At 52.8% G+C, this 26,008-nt stretch overlaps 1 protein-coding gene across 5 annotated transcripts in view; it reads right to left on the bottom strand.

Annotated features, from left to right (window-relative positions):
- The window catches only part of PKNOX2 (PBX/knotted 1 homeobox 2), a 250,170-nt gene that overhangs the window by 70,649 nt on the left and 153,513 nt on the right, over positions 1–26,008 (bottom strand). For 4 of the 5 annotated variants that reach the window (XM_059183944.1, XM_059183972.1, XM_059183979.1 and 1 more), the window contains 2 exons: positions 23,656–23,761; positions 5,667–5,775 (listed from right to left, as the gene is read on the bottom strand). In XM_059183944.1, coding sequence (XP_059039927.1) covers positions 5,667–5,753 — 87 coding nt within the window. In that variant the 5' untranslated portion in view covers positions 5,754–5,775; positions 23,656–23,761. The remainder of the gene's footprint in view (positions 1–5,666; positions 5,776–23,655; positions 23,762–26,008) is intronic. The other variant, XM_059183961.1, reaches the window with a different exon arrangement.

The following is a 26,008-nucleotide window of genomic DNA, read 5'->3' as shown; positions in this document are numbered from 1 at the left end:
TAACTATTTTTGTTGCTGTTTGGGGCAATCACCCTGCTTGGAGGCAAGAGGATAAACAATGAGATCTCTGTGTTTTGGGTAAATTTCACAACTCAGGTGTAAGTTCATTGAATAAAAAAAAACCTAGGCAAGACTGGTAGAGTATCTCTTCACAAGCTTAAAAGTCATATTGCTAGCCCACCACCTCCTCAGTGAGGGCACCAACTGAGTCAGACCTGAAGGTTGTTTTGCCTCTGACACAACGAGGAATGTAGGTCTTGAGTGAGTTGGAGTTCAGGGATACGTCCAGCTGAAACACATGGGTGGCCCAAGCAGGCCAGGGACAGAGGTCATTGCACAAAGAGAAGAAAGGCCCAGCAAAAAAATAAAAAAAGAAAGAGAAGAGTCCATTTTGAGGAGTCAAAGCCAGGGAAGGCAGGTCGCCCATATGGTCCCTGGGGTGTTGCCCCCAGGGGCAGAGGGACCCGTCAATCACAGCCACAGAAAAGGCTTAGGGGGACTTTCAAAGCTGCTGAATTAACTCTATTGCTGCAAAGCAAAAGGCAGGGGGCTCCAGCCCTTAAAGAGATGAGAGGAATGTAAAGTGTGAAAACATCTGAGCTCGCTCTGCCCGGCACAGCTGCATGGCCTGGCTGGGGGCCATTCACAGCTAGGGGCCCCAGCCACCCCCTCTGCCTCCAGCTAATGAAACCAGCATGGGGATCCTAATGACTGATCAAAGCCCATCCAACTTCCCCAGGACGTCTGCTCCCCTGGCCCTGCCCAGAGTGGGAATGGTGCTGTGAGAGGGAGGGGAAGAAGGTACTTGGTGGTTGGGCATGGGGGGTGGGGCAAGAGAGGCGGGTCTGGCCAGGTCTGACCTTCCCCTCTCCTGGCTGGCCTAAGCCTTCGCCTTCTTGCCAGAGAGGTGAGACAGCATCATTCCCACTCCAGATCTCCAGGCACAGTTTTCTGGGTCCTGAGCACCAGTCTTCTCACTCTGAGGGCTGGCGGGAGGATGCAGGGGGACAGAGGAACACAGCTTTTGTCAAAGGGCCCCAAGCCAATGCATGATTTCCTTCTGACGTGAGCTTCTGGTGCTGGTCTGACTTTCCCTGCCTGGCCCCTCTCTGCTCACTAACGAGGCTGCATCCTGGGTGAACGACCAAAACCTTTTTAATGTCACCCATCATCAAGTCATGCTACTTTACATACCAGTTTGTTCCTAAAGGGGTAACTGGGTGCCCACACCCACAGGCAGCTGCGCCTAGTGGGACAGACTGGGACCTGCCAGGATGTCTGCTTTCTGGTCAAATGCTCAAGCAGCCCGACATGCCGGGGACACACAGACAGAGGAATACTAAACACTGAATACATACACAAATAGACCAGATAAAATATTTGTCTTGCTTAGAAGCCAAGGACAAAGATATTTGTGGAACGGTAGGTATGTGTCTGTGTTTGAGGAAGCGGGGGCAGGGCGAGGGTGCTGATAGCAGGAGTTGGTGCATGTGGGGAGGGCAAGGGAGGGGAAGCTGTTGCTTTCACTACTAGATCCGAATGCTTTCCTGAAATTGCTGGTGGAACTGCAGAAGGGAGAACTTTGCTCGGTGGTGACATTGCATCTGGAATGTTCCAGGAAGGGGAAGAATCTGAATGACATTCAGAGATGAAGACGGAGTCCATGAAGGGAGGGTATACACCCAGGCATGAGGGGATGGCTGTGTTACCTCGAAAAGTCTGGGAGGGGGACTTGCTGGGATGGGGAGAATAGTAGAGAACATAGCTTTCAGAGTTCCATTAAGAGCAGCCGGGGGGCTTGGGGCAGCGGGAGGAGGGGGCTGGGAAAGTCCAGGTGACAGATGGCCAGGCTGCTGCTGGAATGCAGAAGGAAAGAGACTCATGTAGGAATTAACAGCGTATATTGAACAGGGGGGACCACACACCTAGCTCGTATCCAGGTCTCCCTGGAGACAATGTTTTCATTAAATAATCACTGTAGAAATCCATAGTCCCCAGTGCCTTGCCCCCACATCTCAGGGCAGAACATGAGTCTCTAGGACTGAGCTAGACCACGCTGGAATCGAGGTACTGTGGCTGGACAGTAGAGGGCGCTGTGACTCTAACAAGTTAACCAGAAGCCACCAGAAGGAGGAAGCAGGCCACAGGAAGGGTTCCAGTGGGTTGTTGGGTTTGCGCTGTCTAAACTCCTGGTTGGCCTTTAGTGTCCAATAAACACAGAGTGACATCCATGTAAGTAATCGCAGGGTTTCCCCAGGATGGACTGAAATAGAACGGAGGGGCCAGAAGCTTCTTTGGCCATCATACCATTTGGCTTGTGCCCAGATAGCAGGGGGCGATAACCATTAATGCTTCTCTCCTGAAATGGGAAGAAAAAAAGCCTCCCTCATTTTTAATAACTTTATTCCCCAAACTTCAAAAAATGAAATTGCCAAGTTAAGAACTTGCCTTGAAAAAAAAAAATTCTAATTTATTATAAAGAAGGTCCGGGGCTTGGGAATTTTTTAATGCAGATTCCTAATTTTCCAAAGTGAGATTCTCCTGTGCATTTGAATAGATTATGCTCGGTATTGCTAGCCCTTAGCACAACGGGAACATTATTAAAACGATTGCATGGGTCTCAGAGGAAGGGCTCTGCTTCTCGCTTCCTTTCTCATTTTGGGGACTTCGTATCAGAGACTGTCCATTTTTGCCTGTGGAAGAAATTGGATTTCCAAGGAGGTGATACAGAGAGGTGCTCTGCTGTCCAGGCCTTGAGGAAACAAGTCAGACTGGATCCAAAAGTAATGAGATTAGATCTAAAGGAATCGAAGTAAGTGGGGAATCCTTCCCAGAGAGCCCCGTTTAGGAAGGGACTCCCCTGTGTGCCTGACCCATGTTCCTATTAGGCCCGGCTTTCCTGAGGACATTGAGTGTCAGAAAGCAGCTGGTTCTCTAGGATAATGAGCATGAATAGGGCAATGGAGCAGGGCTTCCCCTGAGAAGTTGGGTTCAGCCTCTTGAAAGCAGAAAGGGAAGAAGGCAGCAAGTTCCCCAGCAGAAGACTCACACAGAAGATATTCCTATGTGGGAGCCCCTCCTAGGAGCCCCCAGAAGAGTGTGGAGAAGGGACTCCACCCCCTAAAGAGCCAATTGGCCTCAAAGTCCAGTTCTCTCTAGAAAGGACAGCCTTCCCTGAGGAGGAGTCAGAGGTCTTTGCTCTGGGGATCTCACTCACTTCTACCATCCTGCCCCGGCCGTCTCTGCCCAAATGACTCCCCACGACTCCCCGTCCTGATTCAGTTTCTTTGGGAACCGCGCTGGCTCAGGGAAGGCCCATGGCAACCCAGCCATAGCCTAGTGGCCTAACCAAGGCCATCAGGACCCCAGACTTTGGCTCGGTCACTTGACCAGGGACGACGACACTTCCTGTCAGACACTTGTTCCCAGGGCCCTGGGGTTACAAATAGATGTGTGGCTTCCTCAGGGCAAAGTATTCCTTTGCTGTAAATGGATTTCCCAAGGTGAAGTCCTGGTGGTTCCTCAGAGAGGAGAGCCTTGCGACAGTCCCTGCCCAGGGCGTCTAACTCGGAGCCCCTAGATGGGGACCCAGAGCCTCGCTCCCTCCCCCGAAAGGCTCGAGCCGCTCACTGGTGACTTCTGGGGGCCCTAGGGCCCGAGAGCTGAGGCCCCACCTCCATCACATCCCTTAGCAGCTGGGATGTATTAGTTCTCAGCTGTATGCTGAGAATTAAATTAGGCTCCTGTACTTAACAAAGCCCGGATAGCATTCTTGGACCACAGAGGCTCTGCTGCAGCTTTCCCGCTAATCCCCACCAAACCCAGACTTCTCCCAGCTGCCCCAGCAGGCAAAACAAGGCTTGGGGCCGGCGGGAGGGAGGCAGCATCCACCAGCTGTGCTGGTCCAATGCTCTCTGACCTCTTGGCCCTGCCCTCGTCTGTCCCCGAGCGTCGCGTATGAGGCCTTGGCACCCACCACCTGCTAAGGATAGGAAGTGACCCCACGTCTGTCCCCCATTTCTACTGTGAAGCTAGGAGAGTAGGATCTAACCACAAAAGAAACGGAGCCGAAGTGCTTGACTTTATCGGGACCCTGGGGGTCCCCAACGCTGCCCGAGCACAGGCTTCCTCTATTGAGGAAGGAGGAAGCTCATTCCCCATGATGACCTCTGTGCTCCTAGGTCTCCACAGGCCAGGCCTCCCGCATTTCATTCTGACTATGGAGGGGAGGGTCCTGACGTGGTGTCGCATGCCTGGAAGCTTTCAAATAGAGGGACCACGTAAATGCTGAGTCCGCCCCTGCAGTCATTCGTAGAAAGCTCCAGATGTGGGCAGGAGCTTGGCCGCATAGGAGGTGTGTTGGAAGGCCGGAGAATGACAAGTGCTTTTCAATTTCCGGCGGGGAGAGGAGTCAGTGGTGGTCTGCAGGCTGGACGTTCTGTAAAGTGGTGATTTCTTGGGGGCAGGGGGAGGTGGGGGGAATCAGGGAAGGATGGAGCAGCGGCTGTATGCTCACACCAGGCTGCGGGGGTCTGGATCCTTGGACCTAATGTGATCAAATTCAGTCAACCCTGTGTCTGCATCTTAATACCCACCTCGTGCTGCACAGACCTGCTACGTAGTCCCTGAGAACAGCTGCGCGTGAAATGCTCAGGAGTGAAGGGCGTCAGACAGAGCTGCTGGTCCCCTGCACACAGTAGGCTTTCACTGCCCATTTGCCGGGTGAATGAGTGAACGAGGGCTCTAGCTGGGTCCGTTCACATTACAGATACTCACTACCCCCTTACCAAAGTAGCACTCACTTGAGAGACCAGGGTAGAGAAAACAGGAGGGGGTGAAGGTAAGGGCAGGAGAACTGAGGCCCCTCTCACTGCACAGCCACATCACTAACTCAGGGTCTCCAAAGAACGAAGTACGGAGGGAGGTGAGCATGGGAGGAAGCACGGGTCCAAAGGGATGGTTCTGAAGGACCAGGGGAGCCCAACCCACAAAAGCTGGGCCGGGCCTCAGACGGAGGGGAGGAGACAACAGCAAGGCAGTGCGAAAATGCCACCGTCTCAAGAGGGGCAACCAGGATGGAGTCTCAGGAGAGCTCGGGGGGCTGTTGTGTCCGAGCTGAGGGATGGAAACTGGGAACCAGGGGGAAAGGGTTGGAGGACGTAGAGATACAGTCCTGGCCTTTTTCTAGGAAGAAGCTAACGGAATCCTGAAGAGAAGGGTGATTCCTGGAATGGGCAGGCAGAGTAGGATGGGACAGAAGGGCTCCAGTGACCAGTAAATGAGGGATCTGCTCCAGAAGAACCTCTGATTAGGGTTTCACCAGATACTCAAAAGCAGACTCGATTCATAGGCATCTGATCTCCCCGCATGAGGGGTTGGGTTGTCTGATGTCTGCTCCAAGAGGGAAGCAGGCTGAGGGTGGGGAAAGGACCATGACTGGGGGCTCCAGACCATGGTCCCCGATGTTGGTGACAGAGCTACCCAAGTAGGGTCCAAACCCGGTTTTCTCAAAGGCAATGGTCCTCCGGGGGCCTGTGTTGACCGGCTCTCCAGAGGCGGGAGAAGCCCAGAGTGTGGCCAGGAGATAGCTGGGGGAGGCCTCGCTCTGTCCCACCCGGGGAAGGCCACCGCACCCCCTTCCCGTCATTTGGTCAGTCGACACTCACCTGCGGGCTGTCCTGGTAGGGTGGGGGAGGGACATTCTGCGTGGCCATCATCGTCAGAGCAGGGGCTGGGGAGGCATGTTGCATCATGGGATTGATTCACATCGAGGATCTGTGGCAGGAGAAAGGGGGCCGCACCGTTAATAGGCTGAGCGCAGGGAGCCCTGGGGACCGGCCGGCTCAACATATTCTGAGGCCAGGCCACCTGGACTGAGGGCCTACAGCAAGCACTGGAAGCCCTTTAGGGGAACAAATGAAAGCTAAAGAGGGGAAGCCAGGGTGGGGAGGGGCTTTCTGAGCCATTTTGACTTAAAAGAAATGATATTCAAATCATACGTGAAACAACTGAACACCCCCCACTCCCCAGCCATGCTTTGTACAGCATCAGCTGGGGCCTGGTGGGCAGGGAGGGGCAAGGGAAGGGGAGCCTGGCTGGTGGCAGCACAGGGCACTGGCGGCAATTCGGGTATCCCCCAAGACAAGGGCGCTGGCCCTTTCCCAGGCTTCTGGAACAGCCACCTGGGTTCTCAGGGGTAGGAGGTCTCCTGCCCTAACTCTTCCAAGTCCCACCTCGCTACCCCGGGGTCTGAGAGCGCAGGCTAACCCCTCCCAGGCGTGCTCGTCACACCCCCTAGTGGCCGAAAAGGGAGGTGGGGGTGCAGGCCTGCTCAGGCTGGAGGGTGGGGTGGCCAGGATGGGGAGACCAGTTGGTTTTCAGGGAAGGGAAAGAGGCTGGGGGACATCCAAGAGCCTGGGTGAGCCTCCCGTCACTTGCCAAGTTTTTCTAGGTGTTTGCTTGTGACTGTGGAGCAATGGATATGTCTGCGATGTTCTTTTAAGTAAGCCTCCTTAGCCTGTATTCAGGACGGAGTCACCAGCATCTTGGGGCCAGAGGAGCAGAGCCAAGACCACCCCCATCTTACAAACAGAGGAGGGGACAGAGGGTGTGCAGAGGGGGTGAGGCGGTGCTAGTGAAGCAGGGATTGGACCCGAATCTCCAGGTGCCCTGTCCCCCGCTGTCCTGAACGGCACTACTCCCCACCCATCACCAGTAAGTGAGCTGCCCCTCCTGGGCCTCACGGATTCTTCTTGAAATGGAACGTGGCGTTGTAAGTGGAGACAGCCTGGCAATACTCCCTACCCCAAGGAAACGGAACGCCCAGAAAGCTGTTGAGCTACACTAGATGCCCTGAAATATTTAAAGCTGGAAACCACAGGCTAGTTGCCTGCCGCAGGTCTGTCCATCATGGGGCCCGGAAACTCCTAAGAACCTCCGTGGGGCAAGAGGCCTGTGCTTCTCCTGGGTGGAGGGTGCTGAAGAGCTAGAAACATTTGTGAGCGCAGACTCAGAGCTTCCCTTCCCTCTCCCTGAGTGCACTGTGGGGCTTCCTCCTCGTTCCACTGATGCCTTCCCATGCCTTCCCTAGGGTCTTCTGGAATGTTCACATATGTGAATTCTGTGGTAATGTGAGGGTGTTTGGAGCTGCCTAAGGGAAGGGCCTGGTCTCCAGCACCCTGAGGGGTGTGTGAGTATGAGACAGAGTGTAGGTGTTTTTTCGTTATTTTTCAGGAAAAGGAGGAAGCAGGAAGGCTGGCCTGACCTGAGTCTCCAGCTATGCTCGGACCTTAAGTGCATGCGGAAACACGGGACGTGTAGGTGTTCATTCACGGACTATTTATTTATCAAGTGTCGTCTACACGCTAGGAGGTGTGGGAGAATAAACAAGAGGAGGCAAGCTCTCCTCGGAGTGTTATCAGTCAGGGAGGTGATGGCCCAGCAGGCAAGAAGAAAGAGAAATGAAGAGAAAGGAAGGTTCCGGAGGAGACCCCAAAGGGACAGAGGGCTTCTGCAGGGCTTGCAGGGCATCCCCTGGGCCTCTCTACCACCTCCCCTCGCCTCCCCTGGCTTTACCTCAGATGACAGACCACCAGGATGTCTTTGCAATAGAAACACTCAGGGTCTCCCCACCTCGCACACACATGAGGCACCCAGATCCATTCTGTATTTTTGTCAAGAGTGTCAGAAGGGAGACCTCGGGGGAGCCTGTCACTTCAGGCGGGAAAACCATGTCTGTCTTCGCGGCTGGCTCTTTGTCTGGGTGGCGGTAAACATCCAAGGAAGGCAAGAGCAGAGCAGAACATCTTCCCAAGGGAAAAAGAGGATAGAGACTCCCTGAGATGTCCGAAGAAACTTCCAGAATGAAGACATTTGAGAGATTAAAATGAGTGAGGAATCTCTGTTAGACACTGAGGGACAAGAGGAAATCAGGATATTTCAGGAGTGTGTTAGGCTCAGCCTTTCCTGGAACTCTGGCAGATGAGGTAACTTTGGTTGGGGCCTCAGGACCTGCCTTCACACCTCTTCCTTGGAGCTTCCTTGGAGGGAAAGAGAGTGAACCACTGCAGGACTGTAGTGCCAGCAGCCTCCAGAAGAGGGAGCCTGGGGGCAGAGTCTGGGGTGGGAGCTCCCTACGTGGTTTCTCTCTCCTCTTAGGGGCAACGGGTTCCCTTTAACCTTGGGTTTGGGTCTTGGGGTAACCTCATTTCACGCAGGAGAAAGTCAGTAAAGGCAGAGCAGAGGACACTTAATGAGGAGGACTGGGGCTAAATAGAGGGGTCTTTAATTTGCTTTCCTTTGTTCACTGTTCAGTGAATGAGAGCTGGGGTCATTTTGGAGTTGCCGTCCCTAGAAATATATGCAATGGCAGGAGGGCTACCCAGCCTGGGGGCAAAGAGAAATGGGTGAAAGAGGTCTGCAGCCAGAAGTAACCACCGACGCCCAAGCTGAGAGGAGATTTTTCAGTCTGGAGTCTGTCAGGCTGGGAGCTGGGGCCAGACCTGCCTCGCCAGAAGACACAAGAACAATTTTCTGAGGACCCAGATGGCCTTTGCCCCTCCCCTCCCCCTCTCTGGGGTCACCACAGGCCACTAGGCCACTAACCCATTGCCCTCTGGGGGCTTCTCCTGCCAGAGAACAGGAGGACTTTTCATCAGGGGCTTAAGTTTCGTCAGTTCTCTGCTCACTCAGGCACGGAAGCTTCTGGTAAGGAGACGCTAGGGGAGACCCCACACCCATCTCCGGAAGCTTGCTCTTTTCTTCACACCACTCCACAAGCACAGGCACTCCCCCGTCCTTGGGGAACCCCACTGGCGAGGCTTGGGGGAGCTGAGGGATGTGTGGAACCTCCCTGGAGAGAAGGATGTGGGGATCCAACTTCTCTTGTCTGAAGCTGGGCGCAGTGAGACTCCGTAGTGGGTGGAGGGAGCTCCCTGAGCTATCCCTGCGTACCCAGCCCTTTTTACACTTTCTTCAGGAGTCCGGAGGGGAATAGTAGGCCTGGGCTCTAGAAACTGCAGTCTCCGGCTTCCGGCATTTGTCAGTGGCTCAGAGAGGCTGCTCCGCCCTGCGCAGAGGCCCCAGCGCTCTGTTACCAGACACCAGGGCACTCCAGGGAGCGCAGCCAAGACTGCAAATGGAGGATGCACGAGGAATGATTTACCATGGAGAAATTTCCCATGGAAGGCAGGCTCACGTCAAAAGATTGTTCTTAATGTTGAAAACCTTTATTTTAGGACAGCTGGGAGGGAGGACAAAAACAAAACAAAACAAAACAAAACACAAAACCTTAATGCAACATTCAACCCCACAGTGATCTCCAAGAAGAAATAATGCGTGTCACTGATATTATCAAAAGGAGCTAAAACCTCCATTTTATAGAGCTCAGGAGCCCAGGAAGGCTGTGATGCACAGGTTGGGGGTGGGTGAGGGGACATCAAAAGACACCCCTTTAGGAAGTAGGAATGGGCAGCCAGGGAGCACCCACTCCCTGTCTCAACTCTTGCTCCCTCAGCCCTGTGAGGTGAGGCCCTGGGTCTGTAGCCCCAACTCCAGTGTTGACAAACAGGCTTAGAAAAAAATAGCAAGCTCGTTAGGAAGGAGCTCATTAGGACTTGTTGACATGAAACCCATTAGACCAATTAACATTCCATTAACGGCCTAGGGCACCAAGGGGTTAATGCTGCCCAGCAGTAATTGGGCTGGGGTGCTGGGGTTGGGGGCTCAGGGCCTTAAGGATGAGAAACAAAGTCTAATTGGGAACTCTCTGGCCAGCTGACCCGACAGCATTTGTTCTCGCCCTCTGACCCTAGCAGAGACTACATTGTATCTGGCACCCGCTTGGAGGGGGCGGGGACAGGACCGCTTCCCTTTGGCTCCTCACAGTCCCGCCTCATGGCCCTAGATGGGAGGCTGGGCGGATGGTGGGCACCCGCCCAGGTGTGGAAGTGTTTCCATCCTTTCCTACCCTGATAGTCCTGTTTTCTTCATCCATCCCTGCTCCCACTTCTGGTCCAGCTTCTCTCTTGGCGCCCAGGGAAGCAAGTTCCCTCTCCTCTCCCCGGCTACCTGTGCGTGACTCCCGCTTACAAAAGCTCTTTGGAGAAGCGAGAATTCTTGAGGCCCCAGAACCTGATTCATCTGCAGAGTGTTGTAGTTTAGGGCAGAGGGGCGAGCGGAGAGCACACTGGCCCTGGGTCTGTCTTCCTTCCTCCCTTCCCTCCCTCCCTTCCTTCCTGCTATCCTTCTTTCCCTAGCAAGGAAGCTAAGACACACTGAGGAGGGCCCCACAGAAGCCCTTCTCTTCTGCCCTCTGACACACACCGGCAGTATTTTCATTATTTTCCTTCCCTAGCTACACGTAGAGGCTGTGGAAGTCCCATCCCCTGCCTGGGCCTCCTTTCCCTCTTTTCCTAAATTCCCTTGCTCAAAGCCTGTGCTCAGGGTCAAAAAGTCTGGAATCCTCATCTAGCTCTGTCATGTATCTGTGGCCAATACAAGTCAAGTTCCCCTCTTGGACTGCAAAATGAGGGATTTCACCAGAATATTCTGGAAGTCTTTGCCCATGGTGAAGCCCTCAACACAAGCTTGGTTGAATGGAAGGGAGATAGTTGGATAGTAGCTTCATTTCTTTTTCTTTTCTTTCTTTCTTTCTTTTTTTTTTTTAAGATTTTATTTATTTATTTGACACACAGAGATCACAAGTAGGCAGAGAGAAAGGGAAGCAGGCTCCCTGCTGAGCAGAGAGCTGGATGCGGGGCTCGATCCCAGGACCCTGGAATCATGACCCCAGCAGAAGGCAGAGGCTTTAACCCACTGAGCCACCCAGGCTCCCCTCTAGCTTCATTTCAAAGGCTAGCCAGCTCATGTCTTCTCCTCCTCAGTGCCCATTTGAGAGTAAGGGAGAGAGGCCCCTGAGGCCGGAGAGCCAGGAGCTCTCCTCAGCACCCCCAACCCAGAAGCCCCCCTCCCACCCCCTATCCCCAGGCCAGGGAGGGAGCCCTCTGAGCAGCTGCCCAGGCCTGGGTTCTGACGTCTAGACAGATTTGCAGGAGACTGAAATAACAGAGTGAACTCAGCAGGAGAGACCAAAAGGCTGCATTAGTAACCTGGCTGGCTGCATCTTCTCCCTCCGGAGCTGCCGCCTCGACCCTGGCGCAATCCCCTTTATTTTCCTTCCGCCTAGAGAGAGCCTCGTCCAAAAGGAGTCTCTGGCTCAGATCCCTTCCCAGAAGCGGCCTGTAGGTGGCGCCTCAGAGCCCTGCTTTAATTGCATTATATAATAGAACCTGTTTACTAAATCATGTAATCAGTCGCCTTAGGATTTACAGCTTCGGATGTGTATAGAGAATTGGACTTTGAGTCAAATTTAAAAACAAATAAAAATGAGAGGCAGCTGTTGCTGATAGTGTGATATTCATCTTTTGGAAACAAATTCACCCCACTGCTATAAATTATGCTTGGAAAAAAAGTGTTGGTGGTGGGAAGGAGTTGGCTAGGTCTCCTGCGCTGGCAACTCAGAGCGATGAATCTTGAAATAACGGTGTCAACCTGTCACTGATTTCATGTGACTCTGTGGATTTATCTAAAGAAACGCAGGGGTGCGTACACACACACACACACACACACACACACACACCAGATTTCTGCGCAAAACCCAGGAAGGGCTAGAAATCTTGAGATTTGGAGGAAACACCGTGGTCACTGTGTGGGGTGTATGGAGCTAGCGCTGGGTGGTGGCGGGTGGGGCCACGGCCGGGACGGTGGAGAGCATGGAGGTGAAAGGGAGGTTGTAACTCTGGGCTGGGAAGCTTGAAAATGTGAGGAGGTCTGGTTGACATGTCTGCAAGTGAGGGAGAAGCGAAGAGTCCTTGAGGAAGGAAGGGAAGGGGCCAGCCCCCCAGGAGCCTCCCAAACGCTGGACCGGGTGCTCTAGGAATCGGGGGGGAGGTCAGGGGCCCAAGGATTCAGGGGACAGGAGTGCTGTGGCCTCATGGATGATGCTGCTTTGCCCCATCTCTCTGACCTCGGGTGCTCGGGGTGAGTGGAAGTCCTCAGGTCTGATAAGAGCAGGCTCAGAGTGGGGCGTGGGAGCCAGAACTCTACGTTACCGAAGGAAGCATTAGGTGGAGGGAGACCCTAGCAGTCTTTGCACTCAGGAGCAGACCCCTGCCGTCCTGAAGGCCGGCTGGCTAAAGGTCCAAAATGAGCCACTGCTCCACCATGACCCAGGTCTGCATGGACACTGCACCTGGTACAGAGCCCCAGGTCACTGCAGAATGCCCTAGCCAGAAGGACGACTTCCCTGGTGCCCCTCTGGTTCCTGCTTGGATATCTCCATAGGAAATCATTTTCTACTGACTTCAGCAAGAGAGGAACTGAGGCCACTCAGACCCCTTGGCTGCCTGCAGCTCTCTGAGCGAATTATCATTTACTACCTTTCTGAGAAGCCTACTTGGGTGGTGGTGCCGGGTCATGCCCCGTTATGCTGGTCTCCAGGGAACAGAATGGAGACAGAGCAGAAGCCAGTGTGAGCTTTCAGAGATGTGAAAATGTCTCTCTCCCCCTACCTTTCTCTCCTTCTCAGCCCTAACTGCCAAGTGGGGCAAGTGGTCTTCAGAAGGGGTAAGAGCCTTCTGTGAAGTCAAAGAAGCCAGAGGCCCTCCTGCTCCCCACACAGGGAGGACAGTCTCTTCCAAATGGTGTTGGTCCTCCTCCCAAGGGTCTCCATTCCTCTCCTTCCCCTATCCCCAAAGCCATTTTGCAGTTTATCTTCCTCGTGGCTGGGTCAACAGATCATTTATGCACTCTGAACCCCAGCTGAGAGACCCTGTTCTGAGAGCTGGGGTGGTTAGGAGGCCCCCTGGATCCCTCTTGCCGCAGTTTAGGGAGGGGATGCTCAGGAGTTACAGAAGGCAGAGGGTTCGACTCTGCGCTGGCTGTGAGTGGGTCTGTTGGTGGTCACAGACCACAACACCCCCTGACCACCCTGCCTAGAGGGGAGCCCCCCACCTCGCCCTCCTGTTCCTGCCATGCCTCCCTGATTCATGGGGGTTCTGAGAACATCAGGGCCCAGACTTGGGCCCCTCAGGGCTGCCGCCTTGCCCCCGACCCCTCCCCCCCACCGCCCCAACCAGTTTAGCTATTTTGCAGTTTGGCTTCAAACACGTGGACCAGGGTCAGAGTTAGGAGAGCGACTCCCCAGCCTTCCTTTCCTGCCTGCCTCCTGCTTCCCCACACTGGGGCCAGGAAGCGACAGAGCCCTCACTCTCCTCCCTGCCTGGGCTGTCACACCTTTCCCAGCTTCAAAAAGCTGCTGATATATTTTACAAACTGAAACAGCAATTTAATTCCCCCTGATAGCAGCAATTGTCCATTAGATCTTCCTACCGAGGAGCTTTAACAATAATTCCTTTCATCCGACTGCTTGCTTCTTCTTGATCTGAGAATCAATCCCATAAATAGCAGGCAAGAGTTTTCACATTACTCTCCCCCTCCAGCTTTTAGCATTTTGATGAAGATTCTCATCTCTTAAAGCACTTCACAACTTGGCAATTTTCCCCCCTTTGGTTTCTTTAAACAAAATAAAACAAAAAAACAGAAAGGGAGGGGGAAGCATGCCAGTTATCAGGGTAAGTGCCATCCCTGCACGTGTCTCACAGGTAAGTGCTTTGCACCTTTGCCTGCCTGCCTGGAGGCAGGGGGATGGCAGCGGTGACCTCCAACGGCCACTCCCTCGCTGCTGGAAGGGGGTACTGCTCGCTCCGCTCCGGAGGGGCCCCACCGTAGGACCCTAAATTTCATGCTTACCCACAGTTGGGTCCAGCTTTTGCCTGTAATGCTCGACTCTGAGCATTTTCCTGTTTTCAGGAAAGCCCTCCCCTTGGCGCTGCATCTCAGGAGTGGAGGCCAGGAGGTCGTGCTGCTGGCCCGGTGGGGCCCACCTGAAGGTTCCATCAAGAAGCCTCTCCCTGGGCCTGTTGCCAAGTTCCCCCCCATGGCTCAGGCAACTCTGGAACCTAGAGCTGGGATTCTGTCCCCTCTGTTTCATGGCCAGCCCCCTTCAGCTCTACCCAAATAGCATGAGTGGGAGAGGCAGGAAGGAACAGGGAAAAGAGAGAGCTAGAGGCCTTTCATTCAATTCTTTCTCTTATCTTTTAAACGTGCAAGCAGTCCCAAGGATCAGGGGCAGAGGAGAGCCCTCCTGTTCTTGGGTAGCTAGAGTGAGGGTGGATTGCCAGGGCACTTGGGAGCCCCAGCCTGCTCCCCCAAGACACCATCACGTGCTCTCCTGTCTGCGCACACGCACGCACACACACACACACACACACACACACACAGAGAAACAAATCTAAAAATGAACCCAGGGACCGAAATCCCCCTCGACAAACCTGATTCCCAGGTTTATTATTATTTGTCAAGAGCTGACGGCAGTCGCTGCTCGGAACAGAGCTGAGAAAACAACACGGGCTGGGCCCCTGAGGCTCACAACTCAGCAGAGACAGAGGAACAGCTCAGCTGCTGGGAAGCCCAGATGGAGGGAGCCAAGCAGCCATCTCCCTGCTGCCCTATCTGCCTCCCTCCCTTTCAGAAATCTTTCTCTTCTCCGAGGCAGGCACACTGGGAGAACGGCACTTCCGGGGAGCTGGAGAGAGGAGGGAAGTCAGGGGTGGGCAGGGAGGGGGCTGGAGCCACAGGACTGGGGCGGGCGGTGGCATCTATAGGGATAAGGGACCCTGATTCTTAGTCCATCTGTCCCTTGTGATGCTCTCAGATTCTGCTGGAACCAGATGCTCCAAGGAGGGTCAGCTGGGCCCCTTTTCTCTCTTAGGAAGATACCACGTCCTCTGGCTGGATGATAGGTGGTTCTGTTTTCTAAAAAATTGCCTCCAGAAAAAAACGCTCAAGAGTCAGGGCTGTTAAAGCAAGTGGCTCTCTGGGCTCAGTTTATCACAGAAAAGCCACTCGTCCCTGATACTTCCTCCCCCAGCTAATGGATGTCCTTCCTCCCTAGGCCTTTGGGGTGGCCCAGGGGAGCTTGTGAGAAAAAGGAGGGAGACCGAGGAGCGTCCATAGCGACAAGGTCAGCTCAGGGAGGAAAGGCTGCCCAGGAGCCTCCCTCATGCTTGGTCCTCATGGCTGTTTGGAATGACAGCGGGGACACTGGCTCTGTGTTTCTCATCTGTCAGGGTGGGGGGAGCCCCAGGGAAGGGAGGATGATGGCCGCCATGTGCGAAAGACAAAATGATGCTGGGCAGTGAGCCCATTCCTGGGCATTGCCAACCGGTCTCCAGCCCCAGCGGAGCAGAAACGCCCTCTATCACCTTATGAAAGTTTTCCTCCATGCTTTTTGCTGTGCGTCTCATCTGCCATTAAGGTCTCTGTATTACACTCTCGTGTCCTTTCCTTCATCAAAATTTTGCTCAAAACTCTACTCTTCCTTGAAGCAGAAGTACAGCACGGAAGCATGAACGATCACTATGTGTGTTTCTGTGTCGTGGGGGATCTGCTTCCCACCCGCATGCCCCATCTCGCCCACCGAACCTTGTGCTTTTCGGTAGACAAGATCATGGCCCTTCCTCACGTTTCCGTGTTAGGGGACAGAAATCCTCTGCCGTACAATTTCACAAGCTCTATCTCCTTATGGGACTTGGATATGTACACAGTTACAATTTAATTTCTTTGGCTTACTGTTAAAATGTGAAAGGAACAAACAAATCTGGAAAACAGAGCTCTTCCAATTCCAGCAGTCATGTACACCTCGCGGAGAGTGAGTTTGTGTCCGGGGAGCAAATTTTGAGGGGAGTGAGATGGCAAATGGACCGAATAACGGCTGCTATTTATTGAGCTTTCCCTAGGCCCCAGGCATTTTGCTAAGTTTCTGATGCAGATAACCTTGTGTCTTTTTCCCAGCCACTGCCTGGTGTAAGCAGGAAGGCTGTGCCCATTCACCGGCGTGAAAACTGAGGCTCGGAGCCACTGAGGAGGTCTTCCAATGTGACCCATGGTCTGCTGTCTGCAACTGAACGTTTAACCTACAAGTCTCAGGGTGGAGGAGGGGAACGCCAGAGGAGTGAGCCCCCCCTCAGCAGGTGGGAGAAGTACAGAAGAGGCAAAAGTGATTGTGGAGACAAGCTACCAACTGGGTCGTACCATCTAAAGCGCTTCCCCACGTCCTGGATTTCCGTGAATTCTGTGATAGCCATCCACCCTGGGCATGCGCAGCCCCGTTAAGGCACGCGGCTTTGTTCGCCCCTGTGGATGGAGGCCCCCCCCCTCGGCAGCCCCTCCCGCCAGCAGCTTCGGACAGCTGCGTGGGTCCACAGTTACCTAAATATTTCATTACGGTTTGCTGCTGTTATTTCACAAAAGTGAGTGGAAGAGGGAACCCTGGTAGTGGTGCTGGTAGCGAGAAGTAGGGGTCTCATGCCCATCATGCCACGGAGACAAAGACGGGGAACAGGAAGCTGAAAGAGGGGCTCGTCTCGGTGGCCTGGGTGGCTCAGTGGGTTAAGCCTCTGCCTTTGTCTCAGGTCATCATCTCAGGGTCCTGGGTTGGAGTCCCGCATGGGGCTCTGCTTCCTCCATCTCTCTGCCTGCCTCTCTGCCTACTTGTGATCTCTCTCTTTCTCTCTCTCTGTCAAATAAATAAATAAATCTTAAAAAAAAAATAGAGAGAGAGGCTCATCTTGAGTCTCCACTGTCTACTCGCTGTACTGGGGTTTCCATCAGGAAGGGAGGGAACACAATTAAAGGATGCATATGAAATGACAGAAATCCGTGGGGGAAGTCTGCACCGAAGGGGTGATGTGTAATGGGGAATTCGATCGTGTGCGTTAGCTGTCTGGGAGTCAGAGTCCGGGAACTAGTGCCGTGCTAAAGTGGGGCAAGCCAGGGCCCTGACCCCACACCCCGTGGCACTGGGGCCGGGGCTCTGACTCACAGGTGACTGGGATTCCGTCAGCGTCTCCGTCCTGTCAGCCAGGACTGTGGGGCCCTGCAGCGGCCCAGGTGGGCCCCCCCACCCCCAGGCCGGGGTGGGCTGGAAGGGAGCGTGCAGTCTGAGGGCCGTCTGCTCTCCATGGATGTCTCGGCTTGGACTTCTTTCCCCACCCGCCCCTGGTTTCCCAGGACCACCCACAGCGGCAGAGAAGTCTCTGTTCTGGAGGGAAGTGTGCCCATGACTCACAGGCTCGGAGGCACCTGGCTCCAGCTTTGGAAAGCCTGTCCAGTTGCACAGCGATGGTTTTTCAAGTTGGGGCAGCCCATCCTTAGGGAGGTAGCCCATCTCTTGTCATAGCTCCCCAAGTCCTAGCTTTCTCCCCCTGCAGAAGTCCCTTCCTGTGCACCCTCTCCTTTCCACCTTCTTCCTGTTCCAGCCCGGATGGATTCTGGGCAGTGGTCCGAATGGGGGACCAGTTAGGTCATCTCTACAGGCCGGGGGCGGGATTGTTATCCGCCTCCTGAGCAGGTAGCTGCTAAACAAAGTGCAGAGGACCACAGCTGTGTTCTCCTTCCCACTGACTCCTGCCTGTCCCCCTGCCAAGCCCAGCCCCTTCAAACCCAGCCTTGGAAAGGGGGCTGTAGTTCTCAGGCTTCTAATAAGGAAACCTTTAGTCATCTCCTGGCCCTTTCTGCTGCACTCAGGCACCGAGGAGAAGTGTTTCATATTAGCAGCAGACTCTTTGAATACTCGTGGTTTGTCTGAAAGTTAGAACTCACCTCGAATCTTAATACTGCCTTTTTCGCAGTGCCAACTCGTGTTCTATCGTTAAGCTCGCATGCCTGCCTTCGGTACAGAATCTTTGTGGACTTGACGTTCAAAATTGTGGCCCTTTCACTTGCCCCTCTTCTCTCTCCAGTAAGAGGGGATGCCACTTTCCATGGCAGAGCAAGGACAGGAGATGCAAGAAGAGAGAAGACGGTGGACTCTGGCTCTTAGGGACCAATTAGGATGCTCTGACTTAGAACAGAGAATGATCTTCTGGGATCTGAGCCCTTGTGAACCTGGATCTTCCAGCGTCTGGCCCTCTCAGGGAAAAGGAACAAATCATCTTGGCTCCCAGATCTAGAGGTTCTGTCCAGAGCAGATTGGTCTGGGCAGTCAGGGGAGCTGTGTGTGAGGTGTCTGTTCCCAGAGCCAGTCTCCAGGGTGGGGACGAGAAGCAAGTGGGGAATTCTCATCCAAGATGCCTCCCCCAGGGTACAAGGTAGCCCAAGCTGGGGCAGAGCCGAGCTATCTATTGGTAGGGACTTCTCATCTTTCCTCTCGTTTTTAGGGCCTGGCTGTCTCAGGTCGGAGCACCTGCTGTGCAGGATTGCGGAGGGAAGTCTGCTGTCTCTTTGTCCTGGGATTCATAAAAGTGAAAAGAAAAAATCTCACTTAATGAGACACTTGCCATGGTCAGGATTATTTCACTAATGGGAGCTTTGTGTGGAGGTGAGCTGAGAAGATATAGGGAGCAGAGATGAAGAGGAAAGGAGGCCCATTTAAGAATGATTGGGAAGGTAAAGGAGAGAGGTCCCCATGGGGGACGGGCTGGGGTTGCTGAACCGATGAAAGGTTCAGGGAAATGTACATCTCAGGAGGCTGGCCACTGTGGCTGCCTTACTGTCCACCTTCTGCCTTCCTCTCACTTCTCACTTTCGCTTCTTCCCCAGTCCCAGGATTGGCAGGGACTCAAAGCTCCAGGACAGATTGCCAGAGGACCCACAGAGTGGAAGCCTCCAGAGCAGTTATGAGGTCTGACTTCTCTGTTCAAATGAGAAAACTTGTCCAGGTCCACGCAGTGAGTTGATAATAGAGACCTAAGCAGAATCTAGGTCCCAAGCAATAACTTCAGTAAGCATTAACTGAGCATCTACTATGCACCAGGCTCTGTGCTGGGCAATGGATGTTCCAGGAGCAAACAGAGAAAAGTGAGCAGGATAAGCAAAGAAATAATGAAATGACCATTTCCCTGAGCTGAAGCAAGACAGTTGACTTCAGATGGAAAGTGGCCCCAGGGCGTGAGTAGGGGTAATGAAAAAAAGGAGCAAACAAAATCTCAAGCCTTAGCACACAGTGGTGACGTTTTTGAACTTGCAAAAGAAAAGCAAACTGAAAGTTTCCCTAAATTCTCATTGCAAAATCAGAAATAGGAAGACGGTAAAATAATGTCTTTGAAACCTAAGAGGAACAGGGTTTGCACATGGGATTCTGAGCTCTATCTGAAGATCAATCAAGTTTGAAGGTAAAGTAAAGTCTGTTTTGGACACGTAAGAACTCAGAGTTTATTTCCCACTCATCCCTATCGAAATAATTAGAGGTGGTATTTCAGTAAAACAGAGGAATTAGACAAAGAGAATAGTGTCCACGCAAGACATGGTGGCGGTCCAGCGGAAGCCAGTGGGAGGGAGCAAGCTGGAGGGGTGGGGGGGTGGGAGGGACAGGCGGTACATGGCGGGGGTGCTCAGAAGATTCTCCTGCAGCGGCCAAGTTGTCACAACAGACCGTTCCATTTCCTTTCCCCTGGTCAAATCACACTATTTAGTTCTGTGGTCAGATAATATTTCTATCCTACAATCTACCTGTACGAGGAATGCAGAGGGAGCTATAGTGAGACTGTACATCTTATAACTCTATAAAGCTAGTATTATCCGGACTACACATAACATAGAATTCATGATATAAATCACTATGTGCTATACAATATATACCATGTAATATTTAGACACACTATATTCTATATAATACATCAAACATAGTAGCAAATATGGTTTAATAAAAATTATCAAACTAAGTCAAACTGGAAGGGGAGAATACATGCTAATTTCCCCAGCTTGCATAGCAAGGAGTGAATAGATAAATACACAAATTAAGAAAGAGGGATTCAAGTATATTACATAACACAACACAGGAAACACCAGCCACCAAATAATTAAAATCAGAGACTGTTAATTGTAGTTAACTTTGGGTCATTTGGACCTTGTGGGTAGAGGTAGGGGAAAGAAGGGACCCTTTTTATTCTATTTTATATCTCTTACACTGTTTTTCCCTCATGTACCCTTTACTTCTAATTTTAAAAATTCCTAAAATAAATAATGAAACGTCCACAGAGGAGAATACTATGCGGTGGTTAAAAACAATGGAGTCAACCTATTTTGACCTGGAAAGCTGTCCATTACAGAGCCTAGGTTAAAAAAGCAAGTTCTTAGAACAGTTTGTACAACATGCTATTTAACAACGGTTTGCCTAAGCACCTGAACTAGTGAGATTATCTTCCTTTCTGTGTTCTCCGCCCTATGTCAAGGGGCCTGCTTTTGGAAGTCCTCCTTGTCTCGGATTTGTGTAAGATACGTCTCTGGTTTTGCCACAGGGAAGAGCTATTTTATATCTGTTTCAAGTATCATGTCAGTTTTTGATGATACGTGGTCAGCCCCAAGCCTGGCCTGGATGAGGCTGCTCAGGAGATGAAAGCCTTTCCCGTGGAAGCTTCTGGGGAGGGAGCATTGGAGCCTTACAGAGGTCAAGACTCAGAGAGCGCCTGGCCCACCTCCCTCATTTCACAGAAGAAAGCACAGAGGTGGGGCCTGATAAAAGGTCACTCTGTTGAAGTTCTGTCCAGAAGAGAGAACTGGGCTGTTGAAAGCCGGAGTCCGGAGCCAGCCCCTAAGAAGTGGAGGGCGGGAACGGAGGCCTGAGGCCAAGGCTCTGCAGAAAATCCTATAGGGAGCTGGCCAGGGTGTGAGCGGAAGGGGGTCGGGGGATCCCCTTCAGGAGTTGCTCAGGGCACAGATGGCTTGACTTGAAGGGGAGACGGGGCAAAATCAGACCAGACTGCCCTTCCTTAGTGTCCCTGGTGGCTGGAAATGGGGGCAGGAGGAAGCATGTTGGGGCTCCTGGGGAGGGGCATGGTGAGGAGCTGAACTTTATGGGACATTTCTTGTGCCGGCTGCTGGATGAGATGCTTTCTCCTATATCATCTCATTTAATCCTCAAAGATGACGTCTAAAGTAAATACACTTATCCCAATTGCATAAAGACAATGCTAGTCAGAAAACACAAGTTATTTAACTTGCCCCAAACCTTACAGCCAAGGAAGAGCAGAGCTAGAATTTGAATGTGGATGTGTCTGGTTCCAAAGTCCCAGCCCAAGAGATCAGAGGGCTTCATGAAATATAGGATAGCCAACTATAAGAGGAGACGTGTCCTTCCCCAACTGCAATGCGACTAATCCTGGTCCCTTCCTGTGTTCCCTTCCCTGCCTGTGTGATCAGTCCCTCTACCCAGTCCAGGAGTATCCAGTCACACTGGCTGGCTGGCTGGCTCCTGGGGACTAGGTGTGATGCTTGCTCTACAGGGCTCGGAAAATTCCCACCTCGGAGGGTACTGGCAGTGGAAGCTCCCTTTCTCACAGCTGAGGACACAAGGTCCTGCTGTGTCAGCTCTCGGAGGGAGATGGGCTGAGACGGAGCGTGAGTGCAGGGAAGAGAGGGAAGCTGGAGTGCCGAATTCTAGGTTTTGAGGTGCCCAGCCCCACACCTGTCCTCCACCAACCTCAAGGGCACACTGACGGCTCTTGTGGGCCCTCCGATGCTGCCCCCGGCCTCGCCCGTGTCTCCCTAGGTACCTCTGCCTCCACCGAGCCTCTGACTTCAGGGGGAGGCAGGCAAGCCCAGGAGAGTATGTCAGTTAGGGTTTGTCGTTGACACGTGGAGCTCATTAACGAGGCTTATTTTTAAATTGTAATTGCAAAATGTAAATGCTCCCCAAACTGATGTGTAATTGCTACCCCCTCCGCCCCAGCCCTTCCCCTCTGGTGCCAGCTTTGCAAGGAGAGAATTAGAAAATAAAAAGGGGGTGGATTATGTAAGCAAAACGATTTTAAAAAAAGAGAGCGAGAGAGCTAAGAATTTAAGTGAGACAGCTGGCGGCTCCTCTGATTACCACCCTTCCAGCATTAGCTGCAAAAATTGTCCTTGCCGACTGCACCAATCCCAGCAATGGTGTCAACTGCGTTTAGTCCCCAGAACAGACCAGACTGGCACTCAGCAAGATAGTCCGGGGGGCAGTAGAGGGGTGGGGGGACGGGGGAGGAATGGGGAGGGAGAGGGAGGGGGATGTCAGAGGGCTCTATGAGGTTGCTCTAAGTCATCCACGGAAACTTTCCATTCTATGGAAAGATGCGACCCTCGGCAGGCAGGCGTGAGCAGTCCCTCAACCCATTTCCATCCTTCCCTTCAACCTAGCACAATGGAGGAGGCCAGAGCCCCCTCCATTCTCCCGGGCTGGTCTGGCCTGTTGGGACTTGAGCTCCTGCAGTCTTGGCGAGGAGAGCAGTTGGGCTCTCAATACAATGACCAGGCCCAGGGAAAGCCACCAGACTTGGCAGCGACACCTGTCCACATGGGTTCACCGGGAGTTTCTGACCCTCTCTCTTTTTTCTTTCTTTTCTCTCTCTCTGATTTATTTATATCATTTTCCCATCTTCTTTAAGGCCTCACCACCACTATCATCTGTAGAGATCTCTGTCCCAGAAATGGGCATTGTAGAATTCACACTTAGGGTGAAGACTTGAGCTCCCTACATAGGCCTTTTTCTCTGGCTTTTACCTCTAGGAGCCATAGCAGGTTTCAGCATGCTCCCCACACCTCCCTACTCCTAAAACACAGAGCTCCCCAAATGGCCAGAAGGCACAGGAACCAGGATGAGCACTGAGGGGCCAGTTCTGCCCATGTTCCCCCCAGAATACCTGTGGCCTGGCTACCTTGGGGAGCTGGCCCCCAGGAACATTCACCTTTCTGCTCCAGTACTGTCTCCCTCTCCCTCTCTTCGGGGAAACCAGCTTTTGGGAGGAACTGGGCAATGACTGCCCCCAAAATGAAAGCTGATGACCCATAAGGTCACAGCAGCCCTGAGACAGCAGGGAAATTTACACGAAGTCCTGGGCAGCGTCCTTTGGAGTCGGGGCCCAGTCTCACCACAACAGATCCAGTCCTTATCGTGGCTTACTGGAAAGAAAGAGGGGTTGTTTTGGAAAACTGGATTTCTAAATCCCTGCCTATACTGGTACTTAATGTCTTTGAGATCATGAAGTTACTTAAGGGGATTTAAAAAACCCTATCTGATAAGAGGATTAAATGAGAGTCTCCATTCAAAATGCCTTATAGGTTCTAAAGAACTATTTCTCAGAGTTCATCAGAAACACCTGGGATGCAGTTTCCTCCGTGCTCATCAAAAACACTTGGGGTGCAGACTCCTGGTCTTAACCTCGGCTTAGAAAAGCAGACACTCCGGAGCGAGGCCCAGGTAGTGCCTCTTAACAAAGACTCCCAGGCAATTCTTAAGTGATAACGCTTGCTCCAGAAGGTTATACGATGGTTATGGTCATGGTGGGTGGAAGCAGCAGCCCAACTATCTGCGTCCACAACACTTCATTGTTCCCAGACTACGGAGAAGAAAAGAGAGGGGCGCAGGGATGAGGCACAGCTCTGGCCCCGTCCTCAAGGAGCTGAGGAGGAAAAATGTAAAAACAATACAGCATTGTGGGTTCCCAGCTTATATAAGCTACGAGCCAGCTAATGGGATGGGCAGCTTCTCGAAGTTTCCAGGAGAAAAGATCATCTGCCTGCAGGGTTTACTTATGTGTTTAAGGATGGAGAAACATTTCTTACTGTTTGGGTGATCCTGGCGACTCGAGGATGGCCCTCAGGAGACTCACTCCCTCTTCTCACTCCCAGCTGGGCCAGAAATTCTTCCTGTCAGCTAGCGCCCCAGCACCTGTAAAAAAAGGGCAGAGCAGCTTTCAGAAGGGATTAGAGGCCCCGGGTGATCAGAAACCAAGGGGGCACCCGCTCTGGCTCTGAGGGATATATGCCATCTCCTCCACAGAACCCCCTGCCATGTTTACGATGCCAGTTTCTCTCCGCAGTGTGGCTGCTCAGGCCCACTGAGTCATTTGAGAGCCCACGTCCTTGTCACACAGTTGCAGTACACTGTGGTCACCCGCCTGGTTTCCTGATACCAGTTGCACACGTGGCCCTCTCTCTCCGAGAGTGTGGGCAAGTCTGAGAGATTCTGGGCCCTAGTTAGTGAGGAGCTGCCTACTTCTTTGAAACTGTAGGAAGCTCAAAGGAAGAGTAGCCATCACGTTCAGATGTGTGGCTGAGTCTTGGGCCCTTTTCCAGCGGCAGGCTTTGGCTGGGGTTCTGAGGAAACGTTAACAGGTGAGGGGGAAGGGGACCTGTGGGCAGCAGGGAGGAAGAATCAGGAGGGCAATGGACCCCAAACAGAGATGGGCAGTGAAGGACAGCCTTGGCTTAAAGTCGGCTCTGGCTGGACTACTTACTGATTGATGTTTAGATCGAAGTGAATTATTTTGGTTCTCAGTATTCGAAATGAACCAAGACGTCCAGAAACCAAGGTCGGTGGTCTGCACTGTTCTAAGGCCTGGCCTGACACTTCCCAGACACACACATTGGTTTTCTCCTCATGGATTGAGTTACTAATTTAACCCCAAGGAGGCTACGTTTGGGGCTAGGATGGCAGGGTTACGGGACGGAGAAGGGAGGAGGGCGGCTTGATGCCCAGGTGCATTTGCAGGACAGCTTAGGGGAGCACTTCCAGCCAAGAACCCCAGCTTTGCAACCAGAGGTAAATGCATCTTTAACATTCACAGTTCCTTCCTAGTTAACACCATCTTAGTCTCCTTGTAAAAACACATTTGCACCTCAGTAAAGAATGTAATTAACCAGCGACATGACAACAGGAGGAGCTAAACAGTGGCCTGGGCTTGGAGCTGCAGTGGGGAAACGGAAGCTTAGACATTCACCTGAACAAGATTTTCCTGCCTTCCTTCCAGTGTGCGTGTGTGTGTGTGTGTGTGCGTGCACACGCGCAGGCACGCGTGCTCACCAACACGGGCACCACTGGGCCTGGGGATGGCAGAGACACAGCATCCGGGTCCTGACGGGGTATGGATTCTCACCTTCATGAAAGAGTGAGCTGGGGTATGCTATAAGGAGGGGATGAGCTGAGAGAAGCTTCCAAGATCGCGAGGTTGGTGAATGAATTTCCATTAACAAAAGCTTCCTGGGTTAACACCAACCCTCTGCCCACACCCCAGACTCCTCCCAAGGGGAACTGAGGAATAGAGATACATTCAGAGCAGCAGGAGGGGCAGGTGCCCCCCACCCTCCCCTGGCCACGGCCAGTCCTGGGGCAGCCACACAGAGAGGTCCAAGGGATCAGGACCAACCGAGGAAGAGTATGTCCTGAGCACCAGATTACTCGTGTCCCACTCCGCATACTCCCAGCCTGTTCCTTGTCCCCGGGGCTGTGGGTGAATTCTGTGAATGGCTTCCGGTTGTCTATCCCCCGGCCCCTGGCAGCAAACCCAGGAGAGGTGTCCTGTTCATTTCACTCTGCCACCACTTCCCATCCCTTTCCCATCAGGGCAAGAAAATGGTCCTCCTTCCTTTCCTTGCCCAGTGACACAACCAAGCATGGGCCCTGTCCCTGGCCATGCCTGCCAGGCCCCTTGTCACCTACAATTCACCTCTTCGGCTTGTCAGCTGCCTCCAGACTGAGCTTTCCAAGCAGACGCCCTCACTCTGCACCAATCCCGGGCCCCATACAAGGCAGGACCTTGCTATCCCTCAGGGGTTTGCTGCCATGTCAGCTCCTTCCCCAGAACTTTCAGGGACTCCCTGCTCACAGAAGACACCAGCAGAGGTTCACTGATGGCACTTTACCAAGTGCAGCCTTCAGGGTATCTGAAGTCTGGCCCCAAACCGCCCTGCCCCACTCCTCTCCATTACCCACAGGCTCTCCACCCTCCCTCCAAACGCTAGCATTTTCTGTTCTCCAAACCCATCCCACAGCTTCCCACTTCTCCTGCGGCCCCAGTCCTGTATTTCAACTCAAACATTCTGGTTCTTTCCTCTAGAACCACAAGTAATTTTACCTCATCTGTGTTTCCAAGTAACACGCTGTTTATCATTCCCTGGAAGCTTTTGCCACATTCTG

Source organism: Mustela lutreola, chromosome 1 (assembly GCF_030435805.1).
Source record: "Mustela lutreola isolate mMusLut2 chromosome 1, mMusLut2.pri, whole genome shotgun sequence".
In the NCBI taxonomy this organism is placed as follows: Eukaryota; Metazoa; Chordata; class Mammalia; order Carnivora; family Mustelidae; genus Mustela; species Mustela lutreola.
Note: the sequence above shows the minus strand (reverse complement) of the source record. Positions and strands in the feature narration are given on the sequence as shown.